Here is an 18,889-nt window from a genome sequence, read left to right on the forward strand (position 1 = left end):
ATTTTGCCGTGGAGTATACAGTACTCATTAAATTCCATATCGTCGGTCCCAACGACGATTTTCTCAGTTCGTTATTTGCGTCTAGGATATTTCGTTTTGATCTATTTTACTTTATTTTATTTTTGTTTAGTTTATGTTATTTTATTTATTTATAAAATTAATTTAAAAAAAGTAAAAAACCTAAGTAATTAACACAAGAATAAACAAAATAAAATAATACAAAAATAAGTAAAATTAAACTAAATAATATAAAATTAGCAAACAAGCGAAAGGTGTTAGTTTAAAAAAAAAAACGAACTGAGATAACCTTCGGCGCAATTTGAGCTGAGATAGTCTTCCATGGAACCAACGATATAATCACTTCAACAATTTTTAAATATTTTAAATCAAAAGTGCACGTGATTTTAGCAAAAAAAGATTAAGAGTTTGAGTGTTAAGGAGCGAAGACTAAATTTCGTTTTATAACAGAATTAAAGTTTTAAATAAAGCTTTTCAATTAATTGAAATAAATGAATAATAACACAATTTAATTGAAATAATCCAAGTATTCCTCTTGAAGTAAACGATTTTGCATAAGTATGTATGGATATGCATGTATATATGTATATGATGGTAAGTATTGCTTATTTATAAAGAAATACACACAGATGGTAAACCCAATTACTGGGTGTCTTAATTTCTATTTACCTTAAAATAAATTATTGCTCATCCCCCCCCCCCCCCCCCCTTGGCAAAATCCTGGATACAGATTAGAGGAAGATGAGATAACTATCCGTGTTCTCTAATATCTTATGTCAGAGGACGACACGAGAAACGCAGAAGAAACATAGCATTCTCAAAGAAAATGGGATATAATTCTCAAATCGAGAAAAATTAGAGTTCTCCAATCGAAACCGAATATATTTCTCCAATGGGGTTTTGCAGTTGTGGTGAATTGACTTTGCAACAGTTCTCTAATCATTCTCGAGTCAATTACTCGTGTAATTTTCTAACGCCTTGCCCGAGTCCAGATTACGCCAATTATCTAACGTGTCTACATAAAAATTCTCGAACGTTAGAGGCTGTGTTTGTTAGTTTAAATTCTGTGTAAATATAATGTTAAGGAATCTATAATAGGGGCGTGGCAAAGTGCTAAAACGTAGTAAAGAAGCATAAAATTGTAGTTGACATAGCTATAAATTAATTAACAAATGGCTCGATTGAAATATTTCTTACTTGCAGTTAAACTTTGAAATATTTATATTTAAGAATTCATGAGCTTAACACCGGCTTATAATAATTGAATTTCAATTATTATGTTTTCTAAGAGAAACTGAAAAGAATGAAACATTTACTGGCATATTGCTATGGAACCATTTCGAAAACCGCCAACGTAATCATCATCAGGCAATTTTGTAATGTTGTCAAAGGTTTCACCGGGATTCGAACCGTGAATCACTTGGTGAAGCTGCAGTAGCCTTTAACCACTAGGCCATCCTGCTGGTATTTGTTTTCATGCTTAATTCAGTTTTTCTAATTTCTACACTAACAACACAATTGAGACATTTTGTCTCTATATTAATTTGTGTGCCATGTAGATTTGTTTTTGTAAAGTTCTTCTTCGTTGCGAATGAGAAGCTTTGTAAACTCAGGCTCAGTTGTACATATTTATGTATGTTTGTTTAATGGTGTGTTCAGTTTATACTTATAGTTAAGAATTCATGAGCTTAACACCGGCTTATAATAATTGAATTTCAATTATTATGTTTTCTAAGAGAAACTGAAAAGAATGAAACATTTACTGGCATATTGCTATGGAACCATTTCGAAAACCGCCAACATAATCATCATCAGGCAATTTTGTAATGTTGTCAAAGGTTTCACCGGGATTCGAACCGTGAATCACATGGCGAAACTGCAGTAGCCTTTAACCACTAGGCCATCCTGCTGGTATTTATTTTCATGCTTAATTCAGTTTTTCTAATTTCTACACTAACAACACAATTGAGACATTTTGTCTCTATATTAATTTGTGTGCCATGTAGATTTGTTTTTGTAAAGTTCTTCTTCGTTGCGAATGAGAAGCTTTGTAAACTCAGGCTCAGTTGTACATATTTATGTATGTTTGTTTAATGGTGTGTTCAGTTTATACTTATAGTTAAGAATTCATGAGCTTAACACCGGCTTATAATAATTGAATTTCAATTATTATGTTTTCTAAGAGAAACTGAAAAGAATGAAACATTTACTGGCATATTGCTATGGAACCATTTCGAAAACCGCCAACGTAATCATCATCAAGCAATTTTGTAATGTTGTCAAAGGTTTCACCGGGATTCGAACCGTGAATCACATGGTGAAACTGCAGTAGCCTTTAACCACTAGGCCATCCTGCTGGAAATATTTACTTTCATTCTTCTTTATAAATAGGGTTGTCCATATTCATTCGGAAATTCGCATTGGTGAAAAATTCCGGACGAATTTATTTTTTTATTCGTCCGGAAAATTTTTGTTTGGTTATTTTTCCTCCTCTTTTTTTTTTTGTTGTTTTTCTTGTTAATTGACTTTGTTTTATTACGTTCTAGTTGTTGGCGTTTCTTTTGACATTGCTTTTGTTGCAAATAACACTGGTTTACAGCCAAAATTCACCAGAGACGCCATTATGAAATTCCTTTGTAAAATCACTCCCTGATTGTGAAAATCAAGGTTATTTTTAATTCTATGGTAAGGTTTTTGAGATATTTACGAATTACCGTTATTTCAAAAAAATAAAAAATTTGGTCCACTTAATCATATATATCTCAAGAACGAATTGAGCAATTCCAAAAGGGTTTGAAGCTTTGCAAGGTAATAAAATTTGCTATAAACTGTGCATACAACACTTTTTGTTAGGCCCTGCAGATTCAAAGATAACGAACAATCATTAGGATTTTTTCAATTTTTTTTGTAAAAATATAAAAAAAAAATGTATTTTGCGAGAAAGGATCTCGAAAACTTTTTATTTTTTTGCAGATTTTTTGTTTTCTCTCTAAGCTCTGTTTTATTACAAAAAAAACAAGCTTTCATTCAACAAAATCGATGGACTAATACAAAAGTTATAAGCATTTAAGTAAATATTCCCATTTAATACTTAAGTACCCTACTGGTACATATTAATATTCGCTAACTCACTGATATACGAATACTAACTACCAGCAGGGTACTTATTTTACGGTACGGGTACGGATTTTGTTGCAATAAAATAGAGCTTAGAGAGAAAACAAAAAAATCTGAAAAAACTAGCTAACTGATATACGAATACTAACATATATGTACCAGTAGGGTACTTAAGTATTAAATGGGAATATTTACTTGAATGGTTATAACTTTTGTATTCGTCCATCGATTTTGTTGAATGAAAGCTTATTTTTTTTGTAATGAAACAGAGCTTAGATAGAAAAGCAAAAAATCTGCAACAACTAACTAACTGATATACGAATACTAACATATATGTACCAGTAGGGTACTTAATTATTAAATGGGAATGTTTACTTTAATGCTTATAACTTTTGTATAAGTCTACCGATTTTGTTGAATGAAAGCTTTTTTTTTTGTAATAAAACAGAGCTTAGAGAGAAAAGAAAAAATCTGCAAAAAAATAAAAAGTTTTCGAGATCCTTCCTCGCAAAGAACAAATTTTTTTTATATTTTTACAAAAAAATAATAAAAAAATCCGTAGTGATTGTTCGTTATCTTTGAATCTGCAGGGAGCCGCAAAAAGTGTTGAATGCACAGTTTATAGCAAATTTTATTGCCTTTTAAAAACTTCAAACCGTTTTGGAATTGCTCAATTCGTTCTTGAGATATATATGATTAAGTGGACCCATTTTTTTTTTTTTTTTGAGATAACGGTAATTCGTAAATATCACAAAAACGTTACCATAGAATTAAAAATAACCTTGATTTGCGGAATCAGGGGGTGATTTTACATAGGAATTTCATAATGGCGTCTCTGGTGCAGAAAAAAAGTTGAAACTTGTTATCCAGTGTAATTTAACAACAAATCATGGCTCAACTATATGGCTGGCTCATCTCATCAGCTGATTTTATTTTCTTCATTTCACTGGAGTAGGGATTGTCAGAAGGAGATGGCAAACTTAAAATGAAACCAACACATTGACAACGTTTTCATACTACACACAAAAGCTGCTAATTTATGTTTTCATTCCATTAAATTTGTCTGACACCAACACGCTGATTTTGACAATCTGAAAAAAGGTATGTTGTTGCTGTAGAGATGAGCCAACCATATAGTTAAGCCATGCAACAAATCTTTCGGAATTTCGTTTCTAATATAAACAAAAAAATTTTAACAAAAATGACACTATTTCAAAAAAGGCAGTTTGTGTGTGTGTTCGCTGTCAACCATCTTTTCAAATATGCGTTCAACGAGAGCATTCCACCACATAAGATTTTTAATTAGATAAAATGGTGAAAAAGGCAAGCTAGCGAAAACATTTTTATTTCATATTGTTTTCGTTTCGGCTTGCATGCACATTTATGCAACAAACACGATTGAAACCGCATATTTCTTTTGAAACACACTCATACACTAAAACTTTTAAATGATTGGTAACAACAAAATTAAATATATGTGCTCTTACAACACTCATCCGATTTTGTTGAGATAGCTGCATAGATACCCAGAAAGTGTTCTGTTGAATTTTTTTCAGGAACTGTACCAGAGGCCGATCAATTCAAAAAAATCATATTTGGGATGCGTCTGCCTACATTTATAGCTTTTTGCCTAGATTATGAGGTTCTTACCACACCGAAAATCCTGGGTTCAATTCCCGGGCAAAGCAACATCAAAAATTTCGATTTTTTTTCAATTAGAAGAAAGTGTTTCTAAGCGGGGCCACACCTCGGCAGGGATTTTCAAACACTGCGAGGGTATTTCTGAGGAAAACTCGTCTTCCTTGCAGATGCCGTTCGGAGTCGGCGTGAAACATTTAGGCCCCGTCTCGCCAATTTGTAGGAAAACTTAAAAGGACGTGAATTTTAAGAGAAGCTCGGCCTAAAATCTTTTCGGAGGTTATCCTGCCTTGTTTATATTTTTTTAAATAATTTTACATAAATATTTCGCATACTTTTTATTTAGGAAGCGTATTGGTAGAAATGTGTAAAGAGGAAACGAGAGAAAGGAAAAACGAGGAAAAGAGAAAGAGGCTGAGAAAGAGATAAAGTTAGACGAAAATAGTGGTAGAGAAAGCGGGAGAGGAAGAAAAAAAGGACCCAGAGAGAGACAGGGAAATAGAAGAAAACGGAGACGGAAAAAGAGACGCAGAGAGAGGGGAAGAAAGAGGGAGGAGCGAATAATAGGAAAAGAAAATCGAAGAAGGGGAGAGCGAGAAAGATATAGTTAGAGATAAAAATGTCTTAAAATTCATGCAGATAGACTGAAGTTGTGGTAATATAACGAATGCCAGGTCTGCTAGCAATTAATAAGCTAATTCTGTTTATGGTACACTACTGCAAGAAATAGAAGGTTTAACCCTTTCCCCTTGTCTAAAAATATGATCCGCAAATTATCTGAATGGTCGGCAAGCGTCGGTTCAATTTAGGATCGCAGTCTCAAAACCCAAGGAGTATTAAATCTGTTTAATTTCTACATATCAAAGACAATTTTTCCACTAAAAGGAGTTAGTACCATTTCCTATGCCAACGACGAATTATATTGTAAAATAAATAGCTACAAGTCTTTCTGGTTTCATCACCTCACGCGACCTGGTACCATATCGGACAAAATACGCGGTCACTCTGTTTACGATATGGAAGAAACAGATGTCGCAAATATTGGACTTTCACGGTGAAGGCATTACGCTACCGACAGTCAGTTACCCAAGAACACGTTCGATAATACTCTTACCTTGTATCTTAAGTACAAGGCCGCAACAAAATCTCCTAGTCGCTTGGCGGCAGTCCTTGGGGAATAGATAAAGAAACGCTGCTAACAACTTACAATGCAATTGGCTGGCCGCTCATGTGCCACGCATCGTCAGTCTGGTGGCCGGTCTAAAAATTGCACCATAGAAAAGGCTACAGATCTGCCAAAATGATGCACCTAGAACTGCCACGGTATGTATCCTTATGACTCCTGAACATCATCTACATAGTAAAACAGCTCTACACAAAAGAGCATAACGTAATGCTGAACAGACAGCTTTTGTTAGAATGTCACCTGGATACCCCTGCAAACAACTGCTTGATCTAGCCCCGCCTCTAAGAGGGAAAAGAAACATCACCATAAGCAAAAAGGGGAAAAACATCCAAATAAGCATAAGCTGGCCCTAAGCCTAATCCACATAGACGCAGAACCTTTACTAGGTCGCGTCCGGTGAACCCCATTATCAATAAACACTATCCAACCCTTGCAGAAGAAGAAAGCAGACTACCAAGGGAGACACAAATCAACCCTGACATATGTAATATATGTCCTGCATACGATATGGCCCCAGATGACACCAACCATCTTTTCAATTGTAATGTGGTACCTACGCCTCTAACAACAACATCTCTATGGTCCAACCCGGTTGAAACTGCTAGTTTCCTTGGACTTCCGTTACAAGACTTTGATGGCAATTTGTGAGTGCTCCCACTAATTGAATGGGGCGAAGCACTGCTAACACAACAACACGTGGTATGAGCTACATTTAAATATTTCCTAAAGGAATGATTTGTGTAATTTTATCAGTTTGCCAAGAACCCTAAATTTACACAACACATTAATTTATGTAATCCCATGCTCGCTCTTGGATTCATCAATTTCCTGCCGTTTGCCCGTCAAACTAAATTAGAATTGCACACTTATGTTGTTTGTGTGTAATTTATTGATCAAACAAAATGACATTGTTTGTGAAAAATATCAGCAAATCGATTATAATATTCATTACCTAAAGACGTGTTTGTGTGAATACAAAAATAGGCAGCACCTCAGGGACCACAATAAATATGTATATGTTTTATTACAAACTTACTTTTTTAGTTGTTTTTTTATACCGGAATTATATTGATTTTTTTCCATACATCTACATATGTATTTATATGCACAGATCGATCCGATTTCATTGGAGGCATCGACAATGAGGCAATCGATTTTGGTAATCTGGAACAGTTCATGCAGGTTGAAGGGGCTGTTGGGCAACAGCTTGATGCGCAAACAAATTGCAACAATAACGTTGCTAAGGCCGATTCCAATCAACACCATCACCAACAACAGCAACAACAGCAAGAACAACATCAACATCACCCCCATCAACAACAAATCGATGGTAATACATCATTAGTTAGCGTTTCGGCTCGCGTCAGTTTAGCATCCACACCAATAGCGACACCTCTAGCAACTGCAATCAATCACGGTACGCCTCATATGCCTGACAGTCCACCCGATTCTGGTTCAGAGCCACCATATAGTCCGTTGCAAGATGTTTATGGTTTAACCTTGACCTCGCGTGACCTTTATAATGGTATTACCGCAATGCAAACTGATGCAATGCATATGCAATCACAATTTACACCACCGCATCAAACGCAACCGCATCACTATCAAACGCAACAACACAACAGCAATACCAACAATAACAACAACAACAACCCTACACAAGCTCATTACAATCATAATCACACACCAACTGCGCCAACAGGCAGCAATGCAATGAGTGAAGTGCGCGTGAAACACGAGTCGGCGCTCATAATGGATCCAGCTGCCCTAACGCATACACAACTTACACATAGCGGCTCGATCGTCGGCGGCGCTGGTCATATAGATTTGCCACCATCACATCAGTTGATCTTTTCAAATCAACATAATAACAGCAACAATAACAGCGCAACTGTTAACAATCTGTTGTCCTATGATAATTTACACACGGGCAATTTTCCTTCAGTGAGTTATCCAAATGTGACAATTTTAAATGGTCTCGATACAATTAGTTCGCATATAACATCCTGTGCAGTCATCTCACCATTGAGTGACGTACCTCGTGTGCAATTGATAGGCACAAGCCAAGCGCTTCCAACACAGCATAGTCGTTCGTCGTTACCCACCACACCCGTACATCTATCAGCATCACGTAAACGCAAACTCTCCACTCAATTGGATTGCGCCGACTTTACAGGTATTAAACCAGATCCCGGTTTGCGTTTAAGTCCCACAAATGGTGTCTCACCGTCAACGGAGTCCCATAAGCTTGGTGGCAGTATATCACCGGTCACCGTTGCGTTACCCGCACATCCGAGTGACATTGCAAGCACACCTGCACACTCAGCTGCCTCGCTATCACCCGCGCTGTCTACGGTCAACTCAAATCCCGACAATAGTCTCGATGGCAATAATAGCGTACCTAGTGCTGGTGCTGGAGATGGTGGCGATGCTAGTTCGCTAACGCCCTGCATACGCTTTACTCCTTTTCAACCGCAAAATTGGCATAAACTTTGCGATCAGAGTTTACAGGAGATCGCCGTGGTTTATTATCGTGTTGATGCTGACAAGGGCTTTAACTTCTCGGTGTCCGATGATGCGTTCGTTTGCCAGAAGAAAAATCATTTTCAAATAACTTGCCATGCACGTCTACAGGGCGATGCAAAGTTTGTGAAGACACCGTCCGGTTTAGAGAAGATCAATTCATTTCATTTGCATTTTTATGGTGTGAAATTGGAAGCACCAAATCAAACAATACGTGTTGAACAAAGTCAGTCCGATCGTTCTAAGAAACCATTCTATCCTGTACCGTACGTAATTGGTTTCGAAACTCATACATATACACAAACATTTGAACCTTTCTATGTCAGCTCATTTTACTGATGGATTTTGCATAATCCATTTCGCTGATATTCTGCCACCTTTTTCTACCATACAAAAAATGTTTCAATGACTTTTTGTTACTTTCATTTTACTTCATTCTGGACGGCCAAAAAAAAGTTTCCGGATGAACAAGCACTTCTATATTATTTTTTATAAACTTTTGGAAAGAATATAGTTAATTGAATATTGTACTGTTTTTATGCTATAGTCCGAAAATTTATGCATTGAAATTTCTAAATATTATATTTAAATTATAATTTTTTATTTACTTTTTTATATTTTTTTAATAACTTTGTGAAAAATTGTCCTACCAAAACTCATTCAATATCTTATTGTTTTTTTTCCTTACTTCGGATTATTTTTATCACTTTTTTTGATAACTTTGTGAAAAATTATTCAACTTGGGTTATTACTTTTTTATGTTTTTTTAAAAAACTGAGAATTTATTAAAAATTTTAAAGATTTTAATTTGCTGTCGTCCGAAAGTGTTTGCACTGAAGCTTTGATGATAAAATGTTTTGAATTAAATTTTTTTGTTTTTCAAAATTTCGGTTTTACGTTTAAAGTTATTGTTTCGATAAAAATTGGCTGACCAGTTATTTATAAGTTTTACAACAAATAAAATTTAAGAAATATATGTAAATAAATTTTTTTGTATACATTTTCCGAAAAAACAAAATTGATATACTTTTATTCCATTTTTTTTTTTTTTTGTAAATTTTGGATTTGTTATCTTTTTTCATTCTTTTTAATAATTTTTCCGAAATAAATATAAATTTTATTATAAATTTTCCGAAAAATAGAATTCATTGCAAATCTCATTTTATTACTATTTTTTGATAACTCTGTGAAAAATTATCAAATTAGAATTTTTTTTATTTTTTTTATGCATTTTTCAAAAACAAATAATTTGACTTTTTTTGCTGTCTTCGAGATGCGGAAGGTTTTGATCTAAAATTTGCCGATATTATATTATAATTTTAATTTTTATTTTTGAATGTTTCAAATTTTTTGTTTCAAATTATTATTTTGATGAAAAATTATCATTTTTTTCATGAATTAAAAAAAATTAAATTTTTCTATTCTATTCTATTCGATTCTATTCTGTTCTCTTTTATTCTATTCTATTCTATTCTGTTCTTTTTTATTCTATTCTATTCTATTCTATTCTATTCTATTCTATTCTATTATATTCTATTCTATTCTATTCTATTCTATTCTATGCTATTCTATTCTATTCTATTCTATTCTATTCTATTCTATTCTATTCTATTATATTCTATTATATTCTATTCTATTCGATTCTATTCTGTTCTTTTTTATTCTATTCTATGCTATTCTATTCTATTCTACTCTATTCTATTCTATTCTATTCTATTCTATTCTATTCTATTCTATTCTATTCTATTCTATTCTATTCTATTCTATTCTATTCTATTCTATTCTATTCTATTTTATTCTATTCTATTCTATTCTATTCTATTCTATTCTATTCTGTTCTATTCTATTCTGTTCTATTCTATTCTATTATATTCTATTCTATTCTATTCGATTCTATTCTGTTCTCTTTTATTCTATTCTATTCTATGCTATTCTATTCTATTCTATTCTATTCTATTCTATTATATTCTGTTCTATTCTATTCTATTCTATTCCATTCTATTCTATTCTGTTCTAATCTATTCTATTCTACTCTATTCTATTCTATTCTATTCTATTATATTCTATTCTATTCTATTCTGTTCTATTGTATTCTATTCTATTCTACTCTATTTTATTCTACTCTATTTTATTCTACTCTATTCTATTCTATTCTATTCTATTCTTTTCTACTCTATTCTATTCTATTCTATTCTATTCTATTCTATTCTATTCTATTCCATTCTATTCTATTCTATTCTCCTCTATTCTACTCTATTCTTTTATATTCTATTCTATTCTATCTTAGTTTAATTTCTTTTCTTTCTCTTCGGATTTTTTTTGTTTTAATACTTGGTGTGAAGTATATTTATAAATTTTCCAAAAAAGTATACATAAATCATCAAGAAATTAAATTTTTAAATAAAATTTTTGTACTTCAATATCCCTATTTAAGTTTTTTCTTTTCTTACTGATTTTTCTGCATTCCAGACGAAAATAATTTTTTTCCGGAAAATTTTTTTTTTCCAATTTAAAACATAAATTTTAAGGTTTTCTTAATCATAACTTCTTGAAAGTTTCGGAATTTTTTTTTTTTTTTGAACTATCGAAATGCAATTTATAAAAACTCGAAACATGTAATAAGCTATCTTTTATAAACTAACAAATTAAAGCGCCATAAACTTCGCTGATAAAAATTTTATTTGACCAAACCTAAAATTTTCAAAAATTCATATGGTGTAAATTTCGCTGAAAAATTTTAAACAAAATTTGAAAAAAGCGAAGTTTTCAAAAATGCATATCATCTAGGTAGAATTAAAATTCCAATAAAATCCGTGATCCATCAGAGGATTAGGTTGGCATGGAAAGCCTCATACATACGTGTAAATAACTCTCTTTCCTTTCAGTATCGATCTCCAGAGTCATATAGTTAGCAAAGTCACTGTAGGACGTTTGCACTTCTCTGAAACTACTAACAACAACATGCGTAAGAAGGGACGTCCCAATCCCGAGCAACGCTACTTCCAACTAGTTGTCGGTCTACATGTGCACACAATCTCTGGCCATTTTCCAATCATTAGCCAAGGTAGTGAACGCATCATTGTACGCGCCTCTAATCCAGGTCAATTCGAATCGGATGTCGATCTTTGCTGGCAACGTGGACTCACACAGGATTCCATTTTTCATGCTGGTCGTGTTGGCATCAACACCGATCGTCCCGATGAGAGCCTGGTTGTGCATGGCAATTTAAAGGTATCCGGCCACATAGTACAACCTAGTGATAGTCGTGCAAAGCATGAAATTGGCGAATTGGATACATCGGTACAATTGCGTAATTTACAAAAAATACGCATAGTACGTTACCGTTACGCGCCCGAATTCGCTGTGCATTCCGGTTTGAAACGTTCCTGTGACAGTGACAGCGAAGAAATTGTGGATACGGGCGTGATTGCACAAGAGGTGCGCGAAGTTATACCCGATGCAGTTAAAGAGGCTGGTAGTATTGTGCTGCCAAATGGTAATGTCATCGAAAATTTCCTGCTGGTCAATAAGGTATGATATAGGCTGAATGGGTCGGTATTTATAGAAAATAAAAAAGGTGCAAGAGACCGTTCCTAAATTTGATAATTTATGTTGAGGGGATCTCGGAGCAATCGATCTCATATAGCAGGTTTTTGATAGTTTTGTGAACAAAAAAAGCTTACTTTAAGACGCTATTACTCGGTTAGCAGGCAAAGCTCTGTGAAAACTAACTCAGAGCTCAAAAGAAAATAAGAAGGTATTGAAAGCTTCTTAAGATCAAAGCAATGACACATAAAAGAAAAAACAAATTGTTCCAACATCCACCCAACATAAGCTTTATGTTTGGGGTGGCCTTTTGCAACTTTCGACCACCTCTTATAGTCACTTATAAAAATACAATGAAACAACGCTTCCAATACATCGTTTTACATCTCTTTATAAGGATCGCATTTTAATGGAAAATATTGGCGCAGTAAAAGAACTCTGCAAGGTCACTGGATCGCTTGAGACCCGTATCGAAGATTTGGAGCGCAACAATCGATTGCTACGTCAACATGAATTTGAACAGCGCAGTAAAACGTATCGCATCGGGAAAAGCTGGGGTGCAAGTGGCGGCTATGAGATCTGTTCGAATAAATCCTTACAGATAGTTATATTTTTATTAGTAATAGTTATGGCGGCGTGGTAAGTTGATTAATAATTTTAAGTATATTCACGAGTACTTATGTAACTGGCGGGATGGACTTTGGTTAGAAAATACCCTAGCTGCATTTTTCCCATGGATTCTGTCCGAGGGAAAGTGTCGGAGTATTGTGGCGCTTTTTTTTCGGAAGTAGGTGAAGTATTGTGGGGGTTCTATCAGAAGTAGGTGAAGTGGAGCCTAGATTGGAAGTCTTTCGTCTTGTATAATGTCCGACCAAATGGTCCTTATACAGGTTTGGATGTAACGGAGACCAGTGAACTTTATTGGGCTCTTTCAAGGAAATAGGACGAGCTGTCATCATAAAACAATCAGCGGATTCTCTAAACCACAAAGAGATCTCTCTGGGCACCTTTAAAGACATCGAAGAGGCGCTAAAGAATGTGCGCTCTGGAGCCATCGGAAGAACCTTGGTTGGCATAGAATTTGAGGTTGCTCAGGGAGGACAAGGTGAGAAGAACAACATCACTGGGGGAGGCGGGATTCTTTATTTCCTTTTCTGGGTTGTGGTAGGAAACGAGCTTCTATTGGAGCTAGAAACCAGTGACTACCAAGTGGTTCCTACGCAGATGGTCTAAAAGTCCTCACTTGCTTTGTGCTGCTGCATGGGTGTCATTGGTATAAGCTAGTAGTGCAAGTAGAGGCCAAGAGTAGTACACTGACTTTATGAGATGGTAGTCAAGTCGATTCTACTCCATTGGGTGCTGGTCTGGTGGAACGCATTGGACACGGAGACAGTACACCGTCTACGCTGGTTGGGGCATGCCAAACTTACATCGTTGATCAGGCTTCGTGACATGGGCAATGGGCTTTTCACTTCAGAGAGTCCAGGGCTCTGACCATTTTGGAATTTATCTCAGACCCTTATGACCCGCAACTGCGACCTGCGCAAGCTAGGCCGTAGTCATTGCCTCGAGAGAGGACGGACTCATCTGGAACAGTGGGCTGGTTAATTGGTTCACGGATGGATCGGTATTGGATGAGAAAGTACTTGGGTTGTTTTCACTCAGGAACAATTTAAGTTCGCGTTATCCAAGTGAAAGTTGCGCAACTAAGGATGCGGTGGAAGAGAAGCTGTCCAGTTCTATTGCGGTTAGAAACTATAGCATCTACAAGAATAGCCAAGGATCTTTTAAAGCGTTGGATTTAACTGCGGTGCAATCGAAGGTAGTCTAGGAGTGCCTAATTTCACTTGCAAACCGTCATGCGGATCTCTTAGGTTGTAACAGAACAACTGAACTCAATATACATGGCTATAGAGAACGCGGAATGTCTGGACTGTCCAGTTTTAGCCAGAACTAGTCAAAAAGAATTTCTTCCGGAGGATTTATCTAGGGTCGAGCTCGGTCTTATTCGAAACTTCATCCTTGCTTACAGCGATTTTCTAAGTCACCGTTGTCTTATGTGGTATCTCAACGGATCTTCACGTTATCGAAGTAAGCTTTCCTCGCGAGGTGGATAACACTCAACCTAACCTTGTCTCACCTAAGGCTAAATTAAAAACCATTGACTTACCTATTTCTATCTTTTGTCTATCATCCATACAGCCTAGCAGCCGTTTCCACTCTTTATTTCGTGGAGCACAACAAACAACGGTACAATTACAAACTAATAGATCGTCTGCAGTTCCACAGTCAGGATTCGGTTCTTATAAACGAACAAGAGGGCTATATAGTTCATCAGGTGCATAACCTTCTCAACCGGAATAAGAGTGTACAATTTGGTGCAACATCACGAACTCCGAGTCGTCGAAATATTACGCGTCCAAGTGCCGAAATCAGCTACGATGACAGCAGTGATCTCTACTCCCAAAATGGACGTAACGATGAGCTTACAGTAGTAATGGAAAAACCTCTCGTCAGTCTACAGCCCTTGCACCTCAGAAAAGAACTTTATAAAGTAACGACCACAGCACCACATCTGCGTATCAATAAAACGATAAGCAGTAAAAATAAGTCGAAATGGCCACAGGCACAAGTGGTGCCAAAACTGATTGCCACCTTTCATAATTCACGCGCCACAAGTCATGCACATCCAGAGAACAATAACGCTGCTAATCAGGTACCAAATCAAAAGCTTAGAGAATCATCACTGTCAACAACAAATGAAACCTCTTCGGGGAAAGTTACTGAGACGGTACCATTGGCGCATGATTTCGATAACAATTCAATTGATGTTGATGCGCAACATGTGACGAAAAAGGCATTGGCCGCGCGTGAATCAGCTGTGCGACCAGCCAACTCACACGAGGAAACGCTATCCGAGAATGCTGACTCAATCGCAGACTCTCTCGGTCCCATTGTAAGCACATCGAGTAGCGACGTAAACAACAAAAACAATGTTAACCTCAGCGCTGAGCATAGTAAAAGCAGTAATAATAAGAGTAACAATGTTCCAGACAACACAGCCACTGCTTATGGTCCCCGTTCACGTAATCACGTTTACAAAGCCGTTTCACCACCATCAGCACTCTTACCGCTAACTACCAATAAGGTAACAATCGAAGGTCTTCCAAGCAATTTTTCATCGGAGATACAAGCCATAGCTAATAAAAGTCAAGCAGTGCTGGAGTATAAAGCGGATAGTACAGATCTTTTCGATTTACAAAGTTTGAGCAATAACAATGATTCGGTAGATAATCCGATAACTGCATTATTTGGCTTCGATTTTGGTTTGGGACGTGAGTCAGTGTTGGGACGTAGATCTACTTCGCAACGTAGCGTCGGTCGTATACATTGCAAGTTTGTACAAGTTGAGATGTTTGGCGTGCCGCCTCAATGTTCGCAGAAGCCTAATAATGATGAAGTTTCCAACTGTCAGGTGAGTGGTTGATAAATAATTGCTATTCAATTTGGTCTGATTTTGGGAATAAGTCCTACAAGAGCACTGATGATATGAGTAACTAATCATTAGCTTAAATTTTAACATATTTTTAGTCATTTTGCTTTGAGGAATCCAATCAACTATCGGCTCTTCGACCTAATTTAGCCGACATGGCCCATGGCAAAAAAGATGCAGAGAAACTACTAAACAATGAAAATTCACAACAACACTCCACTGACTCAGACGCCGATGATGTTGGTAATCTTGAGGATGCCGTTGTAACACAACCACGCTCCCTCAGCACCCCTATCTTATCGACCAATGCTACCTTTATTGGAACTGATAAGAAAACGCAAGTTGTTGAGGTTTCTAGCGAACAACGTTCAGATCTCTCTACAGATGCTTCAAAAGATTTATCACTTTCCGATGACGAACGCTTAGATGGTAAAATAATTGAAGAGAAAATTAATATTCATACAGCACCGGAAAAACCAATGGAAACACCAACACAAACAGTGGATTGTTGGCAAATTGATAGCTGTTTGATAGCGGAAACACACAACGAGACATTTGGTATGGAGCATCATTGTCCACATGGCGGTAAATCGTTGAATATAACTTACATAATTCCTCTATCAAGATACTTCAAGGAATCAAGCATACAATTACAATTGAGGTAAGAGCAGTGTGGGCTTTCAATGGTATTTTTTTTTTTTATTTATACATTTTTTTACAGCTCCTCCGTACCATTGTTGTGGACTATTTGCGGTAATCGCGAACTTACCAAACATCAAGGTGTCCATTTATTACGATCATCTGCCCATCAACTTAGCGCCAATATTGTACAACGCCAACCAAATGTTTCGATTATCTATTTCAATATACCAAATCGTGGTTACTTCGTGCGAAGTTTGGCGTTGCGCGCATTGACCAACGATGTGAAGAAAGTAAGTTTTATTTTATTTATTAGACAGGTGGCCAATGGACTTCCTAGTTCTCTACAGCGATCTAAATCCGATCATTAAACCTGATTAAGGAACGGCCGACCTTATGTTTATGTTATCAGGCAAGTGAGGTTTTCGTAGCCCTATGCAGCTGCACTAGAAGTGCATTTTCTATAACAACTCTGAAAAGAACACCACTACGTGTCATCCCTCTGCACACCTTTATCTCGACTTTGCTCTCACCACGTGTTGCATATAAGCCTGTTAATGAAATCAGCCAGAGACCCCTTGACTACTAAACTGCACTTCGCAACTAATAGCGTATTTAAATCAAACTGATTCCTAATTTTTCAGCTTGCGCTGCTTTTATACTATCTGTTCCCTCGTCCGTATATTTCTCCAAAGGTATAGACGTTTCACCTTCTAGAACTCTTGTATCTCCTGCTTGGTAATTAGTTATATGATTACATGAATATTTGTAGTTTATAGCCATATGCGTGTGTATGTGTGAGTAACTACTTCGGCTGATAACTACATCTGCGTGTGTGAGATAGCTCTTCGTCGCCTTCTACATAAGTGTTATAGCTTTAATGTGTGGTTTTGCGTGATTATTTACTAACAGCTTAGTGATGCTAATATTCGTCACAGTATATTAATTTTGTTCGCATAACGGCATAAACTAATCGATATAGATATATACTTCTATATATTAAAATGATCTGGGCGAAAAATGAAATAAGTTTAGCCATGTCCGTCCGTCCGTCCATCTGTCCGTAAACACGATAACTTGAGTAAATTTTGAGGTATCTTAATGAAATTTGGTATGTAAGTTCCTGCGCACTCATCTCAGATCGCTATTTAAAATGAACGAAATCAGACTATAACCACGGCCACTTTTCGATATCGAAAATTTCGAAAAACCGAAAAAGTGCTATAATTCATTACCAAAGACGGATAAAACGATGAAACTTGGTAGGTAGTTTGACCTTATGACGCAGAATAGAAAATTAGTAAAAAATTTTAAAAGAAGGTAATTTAAAAGTTTTGCAAGCTGGAATTTGGCAGCTGAGTATGTAATGTTCGGTTACACCCGAACTTAGCCTTCCTTACTTGTTTTGTATATGTATTGTGATTTGCACTTCAATATACATATTTTTGAACAGCCCTGATTTTACCGATTGAATTTTTTAATTTTTTAATATTTTTTTTTGTTTTAGCAAAACATTTGCCAGGAGACACCGCACGAAGCGAATAGTTTATTGCAGTACAACTTTAGTATCGTAAGAGAATGTGACTAGTGATAAATTTAATAAATTGTGGAACGTTGAAACATGAATTGCAAAAAATGCAACAATACAATAACAACTAGCAATTAATCAGTGAACAAAATAGTTATAAAAAAAACACCCAACATGAAATGCAAAAACCAAAATTTTTGGAAAAATGTTCTACATCTTTAGTATAAATCTACTTTACATACATACTCTTAAATAGTATATATAAATAAACTGTTAGGAAGAATGCAAATAAATTGAGCTCTAATGTACATACATATATAGAAGAGAAAATATTGTGCAAAAAAATTTTCAAAATCCTAAATATAATATCACGAGATGACATACATAAAAAAAATTATTTAAAAAAAATTATAAAAAACACTAACCAAGATTATTTTTTTTTTATAAAAAAAGCTCAGAAATTAAGAAAATGCACTCCCGAAGCATGGGCTTTGAATGTTCCAAATATCAAAAAAACCTCTCTGCGGGTTTTGGTAAACTGTGGTCAAGCGTCTAATCCAACACAATGACAAATTATCCATCGCTTTTGACGATAAAACTTTGTCGGGCTCGAAGAAATACGCCAGCGCTTTTTGCCGCCAATTTATAATGCATCTTTCAGTAGACAAGGCCAGACGTCGTGCTAACAGACGGGCACACAAACACGACCATGCCCCACAGAGGTTGAAGACGCCTTCAAAAATGCCAAACCATCTAAATCAATAGGCACAGGCGGAATAGCCATGCCAATGCTAAGCAACCGTGGCGCTGTGGGAATAAACTACCTAACTTTCATTGAAGTCCTTTTTTATCCCCGAATAGTGGGAAATTGCAAGGATAACCAGCTAATGAAGACGGGTCATATCGACCGATATCACTCCTTTCACCAGTAGCGCAAACATTGGAAACAGTCCTGCTCAACATGGTTTCCGTAAAATGCATTGTACTACCACCGCGCTAAACGCCATAAACACTTTATTAAATTACGGAAAAGATCAGGAAAAACCCCATGTTGTTGTTGTTGTAGCAGTGCTTCGCACCATCCAATAGGTGTGACAGATCACAAATTGTCATCAATATCCTCTAACGGGAGTCCAAGGAAACTTGCAGTTTCAACAGGAGTGGACCATAATGAGAGGGGTGTTAGAGGCGTTGGTTCCAC

The 18,889-nt window shown here is 35.9% G+C and overlaps 1 protein-coding gene across 7 annotated transcripts in view; it reads left to right on the top strand.

Moving 5' to 3' along the window:
• The window catches only part of LOC137244812 (uncharacterized), an 84,706-nt gene extending 66,615 nt beyond the window's left edge, over positions 1-18,091 (top strand). For all 7 annotated transcript variants that reach the window (XM_067774373.1, XM_067774375.1, XM_067774376.1 and 4 more), the window contains 7 exons: positions 7,071-8,748; positions 11,368-12,013; positions 12,426-12,667; positions 14,231-15,503; positions 15,620-16,182; positions 16,243-16,453; positions 17,668-18,091. In XM_067774373.1, coding sequence (XP_067630474.1) covers positions 7,071-8,748; positions 11,368-12,013; positions 12,426-12,667; positions 14,231-15,503; positions 15,620-16,182; positions 16,243-16,453; positions 17,668-17,748 — 4,694 coding nt within the window. In that variant the 3' untranslated portion in view covers positions 17,749-18,091. The remainder of the gene's footprint in view (positions 1-7,070; positions 8,749-11,367; positions 12,014-12,425; positions 12,668-14,230; positions 15,504-15,619; positions 16,183-16,242; positions 16,454-17,667) is intronic.
• Positions 18,092-18,889: the final 798 nt, after the last annotated feature.

This window comes from Eurosta solidaginis, chromosome 3 (genome assembly GCF_040869045.1).
Source record: "Eurosta solidaginis isolate ZX-2024a chromosome 3, ASM4086904v1, whole genome shotgun sequence".
Classification (NCBI taxonomy): domain Eukaryota; kingdom Metazoa; phylum Arthropoda; class Insecta; order Diptera; family Tephritidae; genus Eurosta; species Eurosta solidaginis.